At 47.3% G+C, this 18,727-nt stretch overlaps 3 protein-coding genes across 3 annotated transcripts in view; 1 reads left to right on the top strand and 2 right to left on the bottom strand.

The window, feature by feature from the left end:
• Positions 1-9,104, bottom strand: part of fcho1 (FCH and mu domain containing endocytic adaptor 1) — a 38,679-nt gene extending 29,575 nt beyond the window's left edge. The window contains exons 1-2 of the mRNA XM_056604429.1: positions 9,001-9,104; positions 814-867 (exon numbers count right to left, since the gene is read on the bottom strand). Coding sequence (XP_056460404.1) covers positions 814-840 — 27 coding nt within the window. The 5' untranslated portion in view covers positions 841-867; positions 9,001-9,104. The remainder of the gene's footprint in view (positions 1-813; positions 868-9,000) is intronic.
• A 2,120-nt stretch (positions 9,105-11,224) lies between these two features.
• prg4b (proteoglycan 4b) lies at positions 11,225-18,349 on the top strand. Its single transcript, XM_056603327.1, has 14 exons — positions 11,225-11,867; positions 12,224-12,382; positions 12,493-12,586; positions 12,775-12,891; positions 13,139-13,261; positions 13,838-13,876; positions 14,022-14,078; positions 14,185-15,780; positions 15,993-16,079; positions 16,513-16,649; positions 16,803-16,959; positions 17,048-17,155; positions 17,245-17,373; positions 17,824-18,349. Exons 3-14 carry the CDS (start codon positions 12,514-12,516, stop codon positions 17,928-17,930), a joined length of 2,730 nt encoding a protein of 909 aa, XP_056459302.1. The 5' UTR covers positions 11,225-11,867; positions 12,224-12,382; positions 12,493-12,513; the 3' UTR covers positions 17,931-18,349.
• tprb (translocated promoter region b, nuclear basket protein) overlaps positions 17,804-18,727 on the bottom strand; it is a 24,353-nt gene continuing 23,429 nt past the window's right edge. Inside the window, exon 51 of the mRNA XM_056603702.1 lies at positions 17,804-18,185. Within this exon, the coding sequence (XP_056459677.1) occupies positions 18,136-18,185 (50 nt within the window). The 3' untranslated portion in view covers positions 17,804-18,135. The remainder of the gene's footprint in view (positions 18,186-18,727) is intronic.

Below are 18,727 nucleotides of genomic sequence, written 5' to 3'. Positions count from 1 at the left end.
CAGAGACATTCTATATAGGGGGAGCACTAAGACATTCTATATAGGGGGAGCACTAAGACATTCTATATAGGGGGAGCATGTTAACGCTCTCATTTAAACAGCTTGGTTTACATCTCTTACACAGCGCTGCCATATTGCCTCCTCCATCTACGTAACACCTTTCGTCTTGTTGCTTTCATCTGGACAACCAAACCTGTACTTTCTGTTTACCTGAGCACTTCAACTAACCCCACACATGACAGAACAGGGCTGCCCACATAATAACAAGGAGGAAAGCCACGAAATCATACAGAGCACTCCGAATCCTGGCAAGACAGACCTCTTCCCCAACCGATAGTTAGTATTATCCAGTAACAACTCGATCCAGCTAATGGAATGGTTACCACCAGACCACCACCATACAGGCTAGGTCCTTATCCCGCTTAGAAAAATAAGTCTGAATGTTTAGGGAGGCAGTAGAGGGGTAAGGCCCCAGTCTGATGAGACAGGGCAAATAGAACTAGGGCACACCTGAAATAGCTCTACAGTACCTGCACATACATAGGGGGTGTGTGTGTGGGTGTGGTGTGGTGTGGTGTGGTGTGGTGTGTGTGTGTGTGTGTGTGTGTGTGTGTGTACACACCAGCCCTCGTCCATGTTACAATGATACACAGGGCGTATGTGACTTGGCATTAGCCTTTGCCGCATTTTCTGTCATTATTTAAGTACACATCGTTATGCTTGCGGATCGGATGAAAACCCTAACACGTGTGTGAATCCATGAGGCCTGACACCTTTGGGTTATCTGGATCATTGGCTCACAGTGACACTCACCCAGAAGTGGTTCTGGAAGAAGGCCATGTTGGGTCAGGGAGTCCTCACAGCAGCCTACAGAGACAGAGAGAGGGGGGAGAGACCTGCATTAGACCTGTTAGACCCTAGCTTCCCCACTCGTCTCTGGCCTCGTTCGACCTCTACAGACCCTCCCAGCCAGACCAGCGCCTGGATCTTATTTCCCTTCACGCACTCTGAAACCAACAGAAATATCAGCATAAAACAAAGTGGTTTTAGGTTGTTGGTTTTTGCCAGAGGAGGAAAATGTTTGATACTACCCTTTATTAAAAACATGGGCGAGAGAAAGCCGTTAAAACCAGAGAGAGAGAGAGCGAGAGAGAGAGCGAGAGAGAGAGCGAGAGAGAGCGAGAGAGAGAGAGAGCGAGAGAGCGGGAGAGAGAGAGAGAGAGAGAGAGAGAGAGAGAGAGAGAGAGAGAGAGAGAGAGCGAGAGAGCGAGAGAGCGAGAGAGCGAGAGAGAGAGAGCGAGAGAGAGAGCGAGAGAGCGAGAGAGCGAGAGAGCGAGAGAGCGAGAGAGCGAGAGCGAGAGCGAGAGCGAGAGCGAGAGCGAGAGCGAGAGAGAGCGAGAGAGAGCGAGAGAGAGCGAGAGAGAGCGAGAGAGAGCGAGAGAGAGAGCGAGAGAGAGAGAGAGAGAGAGAGAGAGGGAGAGAGCGAGAGAGAGAGAGCACTCCCAGCTCAATAAAGACCAGGAGGCGGCTCGGGGAGAACACCCAGAGGCTGCTCCTCACCCCCAGGAACAGGTCGGTGGAGGCCTGGAGGGGACCGCAGACCGACCCCCCCCTCGTACGGACAGCCTGGAGGGAGGAGGGGCGCTGGTGGGGGGGGGGGGGGGGTCTACATCAGGGTCTCAGATCTGTCTTATGCAGACCTTCTCTGTCAAACACACGGCGGTAAACACTGCATGGACTAGCCAGCTGGGTCCCTCGTTGCCTTTCTATTAAAAGGTTTCATCCGCTCTGGAGGTTAAGTCAGGAGGTGTTCCTGAGATGCGGCTCCTCTGAGTGAGCTGCTTGGGTATCCAGAAGGGAGTAACATCTTCCCCACATAAACAGCCCATACTGGAGGGCTCAAAGAACCAGCTACAGACGCAGCCCAAGAATCTCATGCTGACCATTTTGACATGTATTTATTCATACTTGCACCCATCTCGAGGAAGCGGGCAGCACATTAAAAAGGCACACATATCATTTAGCTTCCCAAAAGCAACCCTATTTCCATGTACGTGCGTGTGCGTGTGCGCGTGCGTGCGTGTGTGAGAATGTGTCAGTCGGCATGCTGGCTGCACCCCCTCTCCTGGCTGGGCGGGTAAAGCCATGCTGGTCCATCCACAGTCCAGCCAGTATGGGATGATCCATTCAGCCTGGTGGACAACCATTCACTCTCATCAATCCATATGAAAACATCCACCAAGCTTAATGTAAGACTTAGTGATTATATAAACACAGACAGAATTAAATGAGCCACAAAATAGGAATCTATGAAGTTATCAAATAAAATCGTAGGATTATTAAAGCTCTTGATTGATGACCAATCCAGTAGAAGTGACAAAGTGATAATGGAAGCCGGTGATAAGTAGCAGAAGACATATTTCAGCTGGACCCACTCATCGTGCCTCTGCTTGAAGACATTTGCTTTGGTTTTAACATTAGAGGTGTAACGAGTTTGAATAGAGAGGACAGACCGACGACGACAGGCAGTCTGATGCCTGACCTCAAAACACTTCAAGGAACACGAGGAAGGTTAAATGTCACCAGTTGACCTTTCCTGACCTTTGGGTTTGCCCATTGGGCAGAGTCTGGGCAAAGGAAGGGTCCAACATAGCTGCTGGTGTACCCCTACCGCCCTAGACTGGGACAATACAAAGGCTCTCCTCGCCCTCTGTGTCCATCCTGCTTCATGTTGTCAATCTGCCTGCTGTACTGATTCCCTATTTTAGAGTCAAACCTAACACACACACACACACACACACACACACACACACACACACACACACACACACACACACACACACACACACACACACACACACACACACACACACACACACACACACACACACACACACACACACACACGTGTGGCGGCCTCACCTGGGTCTCTGCTTGGCCCGCTGCCACTGTCCCCAGCTCAGAGCTCCCCACACATCAGCTTGTGGCTGATTGTGTCCTTGCTTCCCGCTTGGAAGCAAGGACACAGTAACCGGCTCCAATCTACGGGCTACAGGAAAATGCTGTGGTAATGTCCCCGTACAGCTGGTGCTTGGAGTGATTTAACGTCTGCCAAACGCTTACCTAGCGCCCGGTAGCCGCCCCAGAAGAGGGACCACTCCTATCAGACGCTCTAAGGTCTGCAGCGGGTATTCCTGCAGCATTCCTCACGTCCATTTAAGACCACGGGTTAGTCATGGACAGAGAAAGGGCCGTCAATAAATTGAGTTGAATGGGTCTCTGGAGCGCGTCTGTGATAAAGGGAATAAACGTTGAAAGACTCGACCCGGCGTCTCTTGGCCCGCCGGTTAATTGATATCAGGAACCCCCAGGCAGGCGATGCCACCAGCCACCAAAACCGTTGACCAAGATAAACTCTCTCTGCAGCAGCCCCGTGACCGTTCCCCCGTCACAAGGCGACAACACACAGGAGGTCTCCATGAACGGCAGGGAGGCGTCAAAGAACGAAGGAAAGAGAGAGACACAGAGAAAACTGTTTTGGTCACAGAACTCTCAGTTCATGGAACAACGTAACAGGAAACAGATGCTGCATGTGATTGTGCAGACCTCAGCTCTATCTGTGGGTTCCCTCATTGATCTGGTGCTCCCCCCCCCCCCCCCCACCACCTGCCTTCACTGCTCTGGAAATTAAAGTGAGAGTAGAGAAACATGAACAGAAACTAACAACAGAGCAGCACACCACTGATCGGCCCGACGGCCCCAGCTGTCTTTGGCTCTGGGGAGGGAGGGAGGGAGGGAGGGGGGGAGGGAGGGAGGGAGGGAGGGGGGAGGGAGAAGGTGAAAAGGAAGGAGGATAAATGTGGGGGATGAACACTGAGAGGGGGAGGACAAGGTGGGCGCAAATCTTTTTCAGCGACGTGACAAACGGTACCCGTCCCGTGTTACTCCACGACGCCGTACATGATTTCATCAGATCGCCGCGCTGACATTGAGATGGTGGAAGCTAAGAGGCTGAGACAGAGTAGGACCGACTCTACAGGAGGGGAATAGGAGAGGGTAGGAATACAGTAAGGCTAACTACCCAAGTCTACCCATGCCTAGTACCTAGGATATTGGATTTATTGGCAGCTCAACGTGAAGAAGGATTTTAAAGATGATAATTTCCTGAATCATTTGCAGCCTTCACAGGGCCGAGACTGTGAGTAATAAAAGGTGACAGCAGAGAAGAGAGGGTTAGGGTTAGGGTTAGGGCTCAGCGACATTCTGAACATCATTCACTCTGCACACATCAACCTTTATCCAAATAGTACTGCGCCAAAAATAAATAGATAATGAAGAGGAAATAATAATAATAATAATGTTCACGTTCATAATAACGTAGCCCTTGATGGCTTCTTCACCCCCCCACACACACACAGAGACACACACACCCACAAATAAATTAACCTGCAAATGAGCCTTTGCACTCATTCCAAATGGAGGGAGAGGCAGAGACCAGAAGCTGCAGAAGAGCTGAGAGGCATAAAGCTGCAGGGCCGGAGAGCGAGGGGCATTAAGGTGCAGGGCCGGAGAGCGAGGGGCATTAAGGTGCAGGGCCGGAGAGCGAGGGGCATTAAGGTGCAGGGCCGGAGAGCGAGAGGCATAAAGCTGCAGGGCGGGAGAGCGAGAGGCATTAAGGTGCAGGGCCGGAGAGCGAGAGGCATAGAGCGAGAGGCATTAAGGTGCAGGGCCGGAGAGCGAGAGGCATTAAGGTGCAGGGCCGGAGAGCGAGAGGCATAAAGGTGCAGGGCCGGAGAGCGAGAGGCATAGAGCGAGAGGCATTAAGGTGCAGGGCCGGAGAGCGAGAGGCATTAAGGTGCAGGGACGGAGAGCGAGAGGCATTAAGGTGCAGGGCCGGAGAGCGAGAGGCATTAAGGTGCAGGGCCGGAGAGCGAGAGGCATTAAGGTGCAGGGACGGAGAGCGAGAGGCATTAAGGTGCAGGGCCAGAGAGCGAGAGGCATTAAGGTGCAGGGCCAGAGAGCGAGAGGCATAGAGCGAGAGGCATAGAGCGAGGGGCATTAAGGTGCAGGGCCGGAGAGCGAGAGGCATTAAGGTGCAGGGCCGGAGAGCGAGAGGCATTAAGGTGCAGGGCCGGAGAGCGAGGGGCATTAAGGTGCAGGGCCGGAGAGCGAGAGGCATAGAGCGAGAGGCATTAAGGTGCAGGGCCGGAGAGCGAGAGGCATTAAGGTGCAGGGCCGGAGAGCGAGGGGCATTAAGGTGCAGGGCCGGAGAGCGAGGGGCATAGAGCGAGGGGCATTAAGGTGCAGGGCCGGAGAGCGAGGGGCATTAAGGTGCAGGGCCGGAGAGCGAGATAGGACAATGAGGGAGAACGAGTTGCGTGTTTAGAGCCCTCAGGGACACTCATTGTCCGGGCCTCAATGTCGCTCTGTCACTACAGGGTCCAGTCCAGTCCAGCCACTGTCAGCGTGCCAGAGGACAGACTGGGAGGAGAGGGCACCACATGACTCTGATGGCATCCAGGCATGAGGCACCGGGGCCCTCCACATCAGCTCTGAGCTTCATTCATTCATTGTCCACCATTGTTTCTTTTGTGCGATGTAATCATTTATGTGGAAATATTTTTTGATTTATTTCGTGGTTGTTTTGAGCCTCATGAGCGGAGGAGACGATCTCTTTAAAACGCGTTCCAAAATAAAAAGGTCAATGATCGAGGATATAATTATTAATTACATAATACACATCATTTTATGGACCAGACAGAAGTTTCGCTCAAATTTAATTCCAGAAGGTTGTGAGCTGAAACATCGTAATGTCCTGCTTAAAGCCTTCCTTTCCCAAACCACTTCTATCTGTCTAGCTTGTTGAAACAAAAGGACTTCCACCACACCTCCAGAACAGCGGTTGTGAAGTGATGTCCTGGAGCAGCTCTGTGGCGTACGTCTACCGACCTGTCTGAGATCCTTTAAGTTAATCTAACAGTCCCAAAGACACCCTAGTCCTGTCCAAACGGCCTGCCACAGGCTGCAGCCGTCCTCACAAACCTCCACCTCTCTTGTCACTAGCAAAACGCCCAGCATCTCCAGTCCCCCAGAAACAGCCCCAGGACCGGCCCCAGGACCGGCCCCAGGACCGGCCCCAGAGGCGGCGTGCTGCGGGGGCCTGGTGAGGGCTGGAGGGGGCTGGGGGAACCCTCCCATCGGCTCTACGAGGAGACAAGGGGCAGAGTTCATCCATAGTAGATAGTGACCCCGCAATCAGACGTGCTACGGCGAAGCTCCCTGGTGGTTCTGTGATGTAACAGCCTTGGCCCGCGGTGCCTCCCTCCCCAGGCCCCTGCCACCCTGCTCTGAGAGCCAGCCCGGGGAGGCCCCACAGCAGGGTAGCCTATATAGCAGAGGGCCTCGCCATCTATAATTAATATCTGCCAATGGCACCATACCAGGCTGCCTGGGGGAGCCAGGAGGGGCTAGAGGAGTGGGGGGTGGGGGGGGGGGTGGATCAGAACCAGGGCGGAGGGAAGAGGATCCCGGGGTTCAGAGATAGGCAGGTATCGGAGGCCCAGCCGGGGAGAGTTGAGACTAATGCACCTGCCTGCGCTTCTGTCACCATCCCCGTCAGCGCCCCTTCCTGTTCCCTACGGCTGAGGTTGGCTCATTAAGGTCCTGGAAGCGCAAAATACTAAAGTAACTCAAGTGAACGCAATCAGCTCAGCCTCCCCTAGTCTTGAACACACATGTGCTGATGATTAAGGTTGTATTACTGTATTACTGTGTTACTGTGTTACTGTATTACTGTATTACTGTATTACTGTATTACTGTGTTACTGTATTACTGTATTACTGTATTACTGTGTTACTGTATTACTGTATTACTGTATTACTGTATTACTGTGTTACTGTGTTACTGTATTACTGTGTTACTGTGCTCTGGACAGGAAGACCCCGGTAGCTATGAGAGATGAAGTTGACAGCCAGCATTTAGAGCCAGTGCTTGGTCTATTAAGTCTAAAATTATCTTAACAAGCACAATCACCAGCACCCATGCCATCATGCAGCATTGCTCAACCAGCATATGAAACGCAGGCGCTAGGAGATATACTTGATACATTTAAGTATAGTTTTGCTTTACAGTTGTTCAATCTCCATTGAACCCAAACTGACCCAAACCTTATCAACTGAGCCGAAAACTAGACTCTGGGTCGGAGAAGCAAGGAATATTGTACTGCAGGGTCAGGACTGAAATGTCAATGTATTGACTATCTTAGAAATAGGGATGGTTTGCAACTGCATCACATATTACATTGAACTGCTTTCTCTCACTTCTTATTTAGTGGGAAGGACTACAAATAGTCATGAGTTTGCTAAACGATCTTTGAGGACTTGTGCAATATGTTTGGTAAACAAAAGGAAAGCAACTCTGACTCCTAGAAATAAATCTCTGACAGACGGTATCAATCTTCTCTCAGCAGCTTTTGAAACTAACCTGTGTCCTTATAGTATCACATTACAGAACGGAGAGAAGGAAAACCAGCCAAGAAATATCAAAGCTACAGCTTTGGCTTCAGCAGCTCACAGACGGTGATTACAACAGAGACAGCAGGATAGCTCAAGCATCAGTGGATGACAATCTTCCGACAACATGCAAACACTTAATTAATTAGAGGGGGACAATCATTTAATCAACATCTTTTTGGCAATATTCTTTGTTACGTCCTATCATTGCTCACAACTGAGTTTAGATACATCTAACAATATTAGTTTGACAACATATAAATAAACACAAATACAAATAAAAGAGAATCATAATGAAAGTTCCTGAAATGCAACCACAAATAAAGCTGTTGATCCAAAAAGATTGGAGAGGACTATAGTAGCAGCTAGAATAGTAGTAACTAGAATATGCTTTCATCAATTGAGAGAACAATAATGAGCGGACTGAAGGCTTTCAGACCAGGCACTCAGAGTTCACATTCACCAGTCAATAAGTCAGAAATCTGATTTAGTTGCATCTGAATATGAAAATGATTAGAAAATAAAATAAGTATCCAGTTAATCTCAGATAAGGATTTGCATTCACAAAGTAGCACTGAAATCTTAATTCCAATTCTGGTCTCGGGGACAAAAGGACCCAATAACTTTAAGTCCTATTAAATGCTACAGCTGATACTGACTATTAATATGCCCACCTTTAGGACACTCCCATCATTTCAAATGGGATTCCTACAAGAGTGGCTGAGTTAACAGACTTCAGGGCAGAATTTAATACATCATCCTTACGATCTCACTGTATAAACATACACAAGTTGCATTGTATAGAGAATAAAGACATTAGTGAAGCTTAAATAACAGAATAATGACCCAGTACAGCCTAATGCTGCCATCGTCCTTGGATCACAGAACTAGGAGTCAGAAACTCTTTTCAAACGTCCCAGCATGAAGACATATTCTTCATTTGAAACTTTAGATGCTTAAAGAAATGACATCCATTAGTTAAAGAGGTGTGACGTTACAACTCAAAACGATTCATCACAACATGTTGGCGAAATGACCACATAGGCTATGGCCAACTGGCCTTTCATTAGATGATGAGTCGCCTAACTCTTTATCGCATTCAGGATGAGTTTATCAAAGCTGAGCAAGCAGGCGACATTTATTAAAGACATTTATTAAACATTAGGATGATGACGCGCTTTGTAGAGGACTAGATCTATAGGAGATTTCCTCGGTTCATCCTTCATTTAACTATAAGGACGTTTCTCACATCGATCACATCCCTGCCCTGTGGTCTCTGTGGAGGGTGAAGTGCGGTAGCAGGAATAACATTGGTAACGTGGATGGACATGAATTAACGTGAGTAACATGAGTACATGAGTAACATGAGGAACAGGGGTAACATGGTCCCTGTCATGCAGGACTAGTCGGCGTGTTGGCGCAGTCCCTCGAGGTACTTTTCAACTCATTTCCACGCAGTAGAATATATCAATAAAGATCAATAATTACCTGAATCCGTATTGGTGAAGACCTTTATAACACATGTCCCCTTCTGTCCCTCCGTCCAGCAGCAGCCCGCTGAGAGCTTTGATCAGAGTGAGTTTTACCCGGCGGTGTTCAGCGCGCAAACTCCCACCCACCTTGATCCTGATTGGCTTGTGAGTTTTTCACTCAGGCAGACATTTGTTGTAGGCATAGCAACCATTTGTAGGCGGGCCTTATAAAATATACCGAGTTATCATTGGATATTTGTTTTTTAAGTTTATAACCATAGAAAAATAAATAAATAATGTATGATTGGCAGGTACGAGGTTTCTGCATGTTTGCTGTTTTTCAAATAAAGAGATTAATTAATAATTTAGATGAATGGATAATTTAATAGATTTCATAAATTAAATGTACACCTATTATTGCTAAAATATATATCTTATTGCTGAATGAACCATGTAAAATAGCAATCTTAAAATGATATCGGCCTGAAATCATTATATATATATATATCAGTTCAAATATTTTAAATTGCATCAACAAAATACCCAATAAAAAACGAATGCAAACACTTTGATATGTAATCAGGCGTACAGTGGCGCTATTTACAATCAACACAGGAGGCGGACCTGAGAATGTTCACCACTTGTTGCCATCGCCAGAAGCTATTTCCATTAACCAAAACAATGTGATGTTTTCTGTCTCCAGGGAGGGTTGGTCCTTCAGTACTTCACGAGCCTCCAGGCCCCTAACGGGGTACCCGCCGCTGGTTCAGCCGTAGGTCAGAGGCAGCACAGCAGGAGGCTTCATGTTGGTAACTAAAATAGATAGTCAAATATACAGGTATCATCCAATAAATGATGGATGATACCTGTACAAAAATCATTTGTTTAGATTTAATTGATATATCAATATTAAGGAAACACAGAAAACACTATACAATTCAGAGCAAACCCAGAGTATTATTTTTACTTTGTTGTTATTTCCCAAAGGTGAACACATCGCCGACCAGGAGGTCAGCCAATGACACATTGGTCCAAGCAAGAACATCTACAATCCTCCTTTGAATAAGACAATCTCCTTTAATCAGACAACTATTGTGTGTGTGTGTGTGTGTGTGTGTGTGTGTGTGTGTGTGTGTGTGTGTGTGTGTGTGTGTGTGTGTGTGTGTGTGTGTGTGTGTGTGTGTGTGTGTGTGTGTGTGTGTGTGTGTGTGTGTGAGCCCAACAGACGCGGCCAGGTGAGACTGCTTCAACCATCAGCCACACACACTACGCACACACACACCGCACGCACACCACGCACACACACACACACCACGCACACACACACACACACACACACACACACACACACACACACACACACACACACACACACACACACACACACACACACACACACACACACACATACGCACACACACCACACAGAGGCAATGCCATAACTACTCCTCCACTTTGTTGAATGGTAACAGACTGCGTATTGGAGGTGATTATTGGGGGGGGGGGGGGTTGCCATAAACACACGATCTGCTCAACCCTCATCTCCAAAGGAACCAGCAGGACAGTAAAGGAAACACACATGGACATTTACCATCGTTATGACCAATGAATGGCACAACAGATGAAACCATTGGGGTCTCTGTTAAGACTTTAATTAACATGCAGCTCCCCAAAATAAAATAAAATGTCAATCAAAGCAGCGGGGATGATTGTATGTGTGGATCCCGCCACCTGTTACTCTGAGCTATTATTATCCTGTGTGTGTGTGTGTGTGTGTGTGTGTGTGTGTGTGTGTGTGTGTGTGTGTGTGTGTGTGTGTGTGTGTGTGTGTGTGTGTGTGTGTGTGTGTGTGTGTGTGTGTGTGTGTGTGTGTGTGTGTGTGTGTGTGTGTGTGTGTGTGTGTGTGTGCATGCGTGTCTCTCACTCATGAGCTTTTATTTGTCGCCCCCTATCGGCCCATTGGAGAACTGTCCTCATGCCAAACAATAACGGACGGGTTTGGGGTCTGAATATATTTAGTGATTAAGGAAGGGGGCTCATCTCATTATTCGATCATTGATATTCCACGGGAATTGATCTCCATGACTTCGTTTCCTAGTAAGCTCTTAATGCATGTGACAGGTGACATCAGACAGATTCTTTACTGATCAGTAGCACAATGTGGGCCTGAGGTGTGAACGGGGCTGTTTCCTGTTCTAACCAGATCTGAATAATCATTTCCTGTCGAGCGGGAACAGAGAAATAGAACGAGATAAACGCATCCGATTCCAAACCCTAATTTAACATGAATATAACATATCGCACCAATGCAACATATTTTATGATGGATCTCATATTATATGCCTTCTTCTATTTCATGTATTTTTTCCTGTCTTTGCCTTTGACTTAAGGCCTGCTCGTATTTAAGATGCTATGAAACACCTGAAACCATCATTAATGTAGAAACACAGATGCTAAATAAATCAATGGAAATAAATCATGCTATTTCAAATATTATTTACAAATAATGTACAATGCATAGGCCTACATTATACTTACAATACTAGCCTCAAACTAGGATTACTTTCACTTGGTTTGCTACACATGACCACATGGGGGCGCAGTTGATCTATCTGTGTCTTACCCTACGATGTAGAGGTACTTCAATTGACGGTAGTGAGTACTGTTTCAATTCGTAATTTCCCCTTTTCATTGTCAATTTATCATTTTTAGAAATAGTTTGGTTGACATGCTGCCTGTGTTGACTTCAATGACTGAACCTTTGACTGTGTAACCCTACATCATGCTAGTAGGCGAGTAGTGTGCAGTGAGTCAATGTTTCGAGTGCGCTGACACTGCTGAGCTGGTGAAACTTCTCACAGACACATCAACACCAAACTAAACGTATGCCCTTACTGTACTGCTCTATCCGCTCCAGTCACTTTGAGTTTGTCTCCCTCTCCTTCCCTATCCCTCTCTCTCATATATATATATATATATATATATATATATATATATATATATATATATATATATATATATATATATATATATACATATATATATATATATGCATAGACATATAACAGCACTGATCTAATGCCAATATTTACAAGAAGCCATTATGATTGAATATTATTGGTCACAGTGTATAATATATAAATGCATTGTCTCGGAAAAAGGGGAAGTCTGTGATGTCAAAGTCCCTGGCTCAGATGTGTGTTGTTGTGCTTCCAACGGGGCGATGGTATTGGTGGAAGCGGGGCCGTCCTAAAGCGAAGGCCCTCCCTGGCTCGCCTGGCGGCGGATGTGAGGTCACCAGCATTATGACGGCGGTCAGAGAGCCCCGGAGCCTTTAAAAGGACCTCGGCCCCAACCTTCAGCATTCACGTGGAAACATCCCCGAGGCTGTTTGGGAGGTGAGTCACCAGCTCCTCATCACGGTTCTACTGTAGCCACAGTAGGACCTGCATCCTAACATTCATCGGTCACATGTGTTCACTGTTTATTTGCCTTTCTTGCTTTACAGGGAGAAACAAAGCCTGTTAACATGCCTTCCTCTCTGCTCCTGGCTGCTATGGCCACTATAATGACCGTCTCCATTTCATGGGTTGGGGCCCAAAGTGAGTATGCAAATTAAATTAAAACATTTAAAATGTAAAAATGAAGATGTGCAAAGGCTTTCCTGGAAGCTGTTGTCATGAGTGTCACAAGTGCTTGGGGAAGTTATGCCTTGACTCTCAAACAATTTAAATATTGCATTATTTAAAAATGTGTCACGAGTTTGGCTTTTAAATGCTTTCTTTAAAAGCCAACTGCAAGGACCGCTGCGGCCTGGAGTTCTACCGAGGCTACATGTGCCAGTGCGACTACGGCTGTCTGGCCCATGAGGAATGCTGCACGGACTATGAATCCCAATGCACCCAAAGTAAGGACAACGCGCCTACATTTATACATTTAATATCAATAACGTGAATAATATGAATGATAATAAATAATTGTGTTTAACCCACAGCCGTTTATTTAGCAGTTATTTCACTACGGATTTAAAATGAGGAAAACCCACCGAACCGTACAAACGTTTAAACATCTTTATAGAGGTTTTCATTAATCATTGCGGTAGTCTTGTGTTGGAGCTTCGTTTGTGTGTTTACCGTGTGTGTGTTTGCCTGGAGGACACTCGTGTAAGGGGCGGTGTGGGGAAGCCTTTAAGAGGGGCCGCAGGTGCACCTGTGATCCTGAATGTATCAAGTTCAGCAACTGCTGTCCAGACTACAAGAACCACTGCGACGCAGCAGGCAAGCGCTGCACAACACCACAACACAACAACAGAACACAACACCACACCACAACACACCACAACACCACAACACACCGCAACAACACAACACACCACAACACAACAACAGAACACAACACCACACCACAACACACCACAACAACACAACACCACACCACAACACAACACAACACCACACCACAACAACACAACAACAGAACACAACACCACACCACAACACACCACAACAACACAACACAACACCACACCACAACACAACACAACACCACACCACAACAACACAACAACAGAACACAACACAACACACCACAACACAACACCACACCACAACACCACAACACAACACAACACCACACCACAAAAACACCACAACAGAACCAACACACGCGTGGAGAGGATCAATTCGTCTAGAAATCTGGATTCATCATTAATAGATTATGTGATTATGTAAAGTACAATAAACCTAGGTACATTGGCTCACAAGGTTTAAGAATTGTAAACATATAAACAAACACCAGCTTTGAAAAACCATGTCTATGAAAGGGAATACTAATTAAACTCCTCTCAACCACAGCGGAGGACGAAGCAGAGCTGCAGAAATGGACTTCTGCAGGTGACAGTGCTACTCTATGTTAACAGAAGCAATGTCCAATATTCAACAACATGAATACTGAAAATATCAGGTTGAATTGAAGATGGGTATATTGCAAATGGATGCCAAACTGTCAAACATCTAATGTTGGTTTGTTTTTCTGCAGATGACCCTTTGATTTCACCTGTCGCTCCACAGGACAACTATGATGAATTCAGCAATGGTGCGAGAGATTATGTTAATCTAGAACTGCAAACTGAACATGAATACCGTGACAGCTTTTGAATGCCCCTTTGTTTATATTTACTTTTCCTATTTTCATTCCATAGATTTCTACGAACCGAACTTTCCAAACCTCCCTGACGATCCTCTTTCAAAGGAGGACTTTGAGACCACATCCGTCCCAAAGCCCACTCAGGCCATCCTCCCCGACATGGGCGGCTCTGACCTCACCAAACCATTCAACCAAGACATCGCGCAGCCCGATTCTGATCTGCAGACTAGACAGGAGTTTGTAGCAAGTGGAACAGATGGATACGAAACCATTGAGCCAAGTGTGCCCCTTATTTACCCAACAGATTCAACTACCTACCCTGACCTAACTACCAACCCAACAGAATCAACTACCACCCCAGACCTAACTACTAACCCAACAGATTCAACTACCACCCCAGACCTAACTACTAACCCAGCAGAATCAACTACCACCCCAGACCTAACTACCAACCCAACAGATTCAACTACCACCCCAGACACAGAATCAACTACCACCCCAGACCTATCTACCAACCCAACAGAATCAACTACCACCCCAGACCTAACTACCACCCCAGACACAGAATCAACTACCACCCCAGACCTAACTACCAACCCAACAGATTCAACTACCACCCCAGACCTAACTACCAACCCAACAGAATCAACTACCTACCCAGACCTAACTACCAACCCAACAGAATCAACTACCACCCCAGACCTAACTACCACCCCAGACACAGAATCAACTACCACCCCAGACCTAACTACCAACCCAACAGAATCAACTACCACCCCAGACCTAACTACTAACCCAACAGAATCAACTACCTACCCAGACCTAACTACCAACCCAACAGAATCAACTACCACCCCAGACCTAACTACCACCCCAGACACAGAATCAACTACCACCCCAGACCTAACTACCAACCCAACAGAATCAACTACCACCCCAGACCTAACTACCAACCCAACAGAATCAACTACCACCCCAGACCTAACTACCAACCCAACAGAATCAACTACCTACCCAGACCTAACTACTAACCCAACAGAATCAACTACCTACACAGACCTATCAACCAACCCAACAGAATCAACTACCTACCCAGACCTAACTACTAACCCAGCAGAATCAACTACCACCCCAGACCTAACTACTAACCCAACAGAATCAACTACCACCCCAGACCTAACTACTAACCCAGCAGAATCAACTACCTACCCATACCTAACTACTAACCCAACAGAATCACCTACCTACCCAGACCTAACTACCAACCCAACAGAATCAACTACCTACCCAGACCTAACTATGACACCAACCTCCAGGGTAGATGTAACTCCATCTGTAGTTCCAGGGACCACAGGAGCTACGCAGGCTTACTCCTCCTCAGAAGCTTCCACTTCTTCCGTTCCCACCCCCTCGAGTGCTGGACCACAAAGCGACACTCTGAGCACACTTCCTCCTTCAACCACAGACCCGACAGTAAAGGGAAACCAAGAGGAGGGAAGAGTGTCTTCAACTCCGACAACATCTGAACCTACCACAACTCCCCAGGCCAGGCCAAACCGTCCCCTACCAAACCGTCTGACACCAGCAGCTAATAAACCCAGCTGGGTCAGGCCCACTCCTAAACCAAACCAAAGGCCAAGTTACCAAGCAGGCAAGCTGTCATAGTTCCCTCTCATCTCTTTTTCACTGCAATGCTTTTATTGGCTTTGCAGAAATGCTCTGCTAGATGTTTTAGCATTAGAGGAGATGCTGCTTGAAGTACCTCATTGGTTGAACTTGTTTCTCTCTATTTCGACGCATGCTTTATGCTTGATGGGGAGCTGCAGCCAAATGAGAATAAAAATGTGTTTGACCTTCCTCTAGATGACAGCAACGATATGAACCTCTGCAGTGGACGTCCGGTGGGCGCGGTTACCACACTCGGGAATGGCACAATTGTGGTTTTCCGAGGTAAGTGGCAGGAAAAATATGTAGGACACAAGCCTTCCCTTCCCAAGGAGAGCGTGTCTGATTCTTTAGGGAAAGACGACGTCTATGTCTGTGTCGTCACAGGAAGCAACGCTTCAATTACTGAGCAACCATGTCCATGTGTATACAGTGTCATGTATGATTAGACTGGAGCAGAACCGTTTAACTACAAAGATGTAAAGCAAGGCAAGGGCAAGTGACTAAACCAGTTTGGCTTTTCCATGGAACATTGTGGTATTCTTTGGGCGCAACAGTTCCTGATCTGAGCCCCTTTCTCTGCATCTTGTGGAAACATTGAAAAAATAGTACAAGTATCAAATATAATTCTAATCAACCGACTAATAAGCTTTATCCATGACAAGAATGAAGTGCTGAGATTGAGCAGCCCCCCAGTCTGACCGTGTTCCGCCTGTAGGACACTACTTCTGGCTGCTGGACCGTAACAGGGTCCCGGGGCCGGCGCGCCGCATCACGCAGGTGTGGGGCGTCCCGTCGCCCGTCGACACCGCCTTCACCCGATGCAACTGCCAGGGCAAAACATACATCTTCAAGGTGACTCTTTGTGTTATTTCAATGTTTCAGTTGGGATCACGTGCGTCTTGCTGGTAAGCTCATGGCTTGTGCATGGACGGTAGAATCTGATATTAACACATCGATTCTCGTTTTCTGTACGTCGGGACTCCTGCCATCCTTTTACCTTCGCAGGGCTCCTTGTATTGGAGGTTTCACAATGACGTGGTTGACCCTGGCTACCCCAAGTTCATCCACCATGGCTTTGACGGCCTCCGGGGGCAAATCACAGCTGCCCTGTCGGTGCCGCAGTACCAGAGCCGGAGGGAATCCGTCTACTTCTTCAAAAGAGGTGATCTGAAGTGACCTATTGGTGTGGATATGAGTATGGACCCCGCTTTGATGTAAGATGATCACTGGGGTCCTCTTGGGTCCGCTAGGGGGTTTGGTCCAGAAGTATTCATACCAGTTGGGCACCGGGTCAACATGTGGCAAGAAGCGGCAGTATTCCATTAACATTGTGCGTCACCGTATGGCACGCCAAGCAGGTCAGAACACTGAACACTCCTAATCAATCACACCAACTGAGAACCCACAAAACCTTAACGCTGAAGCTATCCTTTTGTCTTTCCGTCAGTGTCCGTCCTAGAGCCGTCCATTCGCATCAGTATGTCTTGGAGGGGTTTCCCCACCAGCGTCACGTCTGCAGTGTCCATCCCGAGCCGCAGGACGCCGGAGGGCTACAAGTACTACGTCTTCTCAAGATGTAAGTTACCATCTACTGTACTTCGTGGATATCTTCTACAACTCACTTTAATCCGATCCACAGCCCAACACTACAGAGCTTCACAACCAGATGTTAAAACCACATGCAAGGTGGAGTTTTGCGGTGCATATAAACTTTAAAAGGTTAGATTAACATCACCTCAAAATATGAATCTGGCTCCGGTATAAAGTACCTAGGACACCGGCCTGGTCACGCCTGGCTAGACCCACGTGTCTGAGTGGAGAGGCTCAGGGCGGGCTCCTCCTACCCAGAGCTCAGGAGGCTCTCCGAGGCGTGCTCGCTTTTAGTTCACTGACCTAAAAGCCTGACAAATAACAAGTTAAGCTGACAATGTATAAGTTAAGCTTAGGTTCTGGCGCTTGTTTTTGTAGCCTTAGCCAAATCCTTAATGAATGCCGTATGTATGTTAACCATTTCGCTCATTTTCAGCGAAATACTACAACGTGCAGATGAATACTCCACAGCCTGCCATCGTGGTCCCTCCGGTCCAGGCAGCGCCTCAACATACCTCCAACGCCTTCTTCAGGTGTCCCTGAGCTGCCCCCGGGCCAAGCGCACCCTGCCCCAAACAGAGACTCGCACACAACTCTTCAACAAACTGTTTATTACTTAAGAAACCTGCTTGGAGTGCAGCTACAGAAGCACTTGGAAGTACATAAAAAGGACAACATAATTAAATGGAACATTATCTAAACACTAAAATGCAGCTTCACTGTGAGGCGTTGGAGCGTTGTAGGAGCTTCAGCGGGCGAAGCGTCTGGCTCCTGCTCCTCGAGAGGGGAAGGGGTGGCCTGGGGGGGGGGGGACAGAAGACACGTTACAAAAGGAGTCTGATGTTGCAGCAGACAGCGCCTGGACGATGTGACACACTTTGATAATGTATCCAAATATGTGAGAATGTGTGTAATTCTTTGTATTGTTTTATTAAAAAATATTTACTGAGTTAATTGCATTATGTGATAAATGCTCGTTCATAATCAAATCAATGATCCTAATGGCTATGCATTACGTCCTTCAGAGTGTTCTTGCTGGGAGAAAGCTGTCATTTAAAAAAGCAATACTATAAGGAAGGCAGGGCTGAAGCTACCGCACACAGCCAACACACAAACGCACAGCCAACACACAAACACACAGCCGACACACAAACGCACAGCCAACACACAGCCAACACACAAACACACAGCCGACACACAAACGCACAGCCGACACACAAACACACAGCCGACACACAAACGCACAGCCGACACACAAACGCACAGCCAACACACAAACACACAGCCGACACACAAACACACAGCCGACGCACAAACGCACAGCCAACACACAAACACAG

Source organism: Gadus chalcogrammus, chromosome 12 (genome assembly GCF_026213295.1).
Source record: "Gadus chalcogrammus isolate NIFS_2021 chromosome 12, NIFS_Gcha_1.0, whole genome shotgun sequence".
Lineage (NCBI taxonomy): Eukaryota > Metazoa > Chordata > Actinopteri > Gadiformes > Gadidae > Gadus > Gadus chalcogrammus.
The sequence above is the reverse complement of the archived record's forward strand: the minus strand, read 5'-3'. Positions and strand labels throughout refer to the sequence as shown.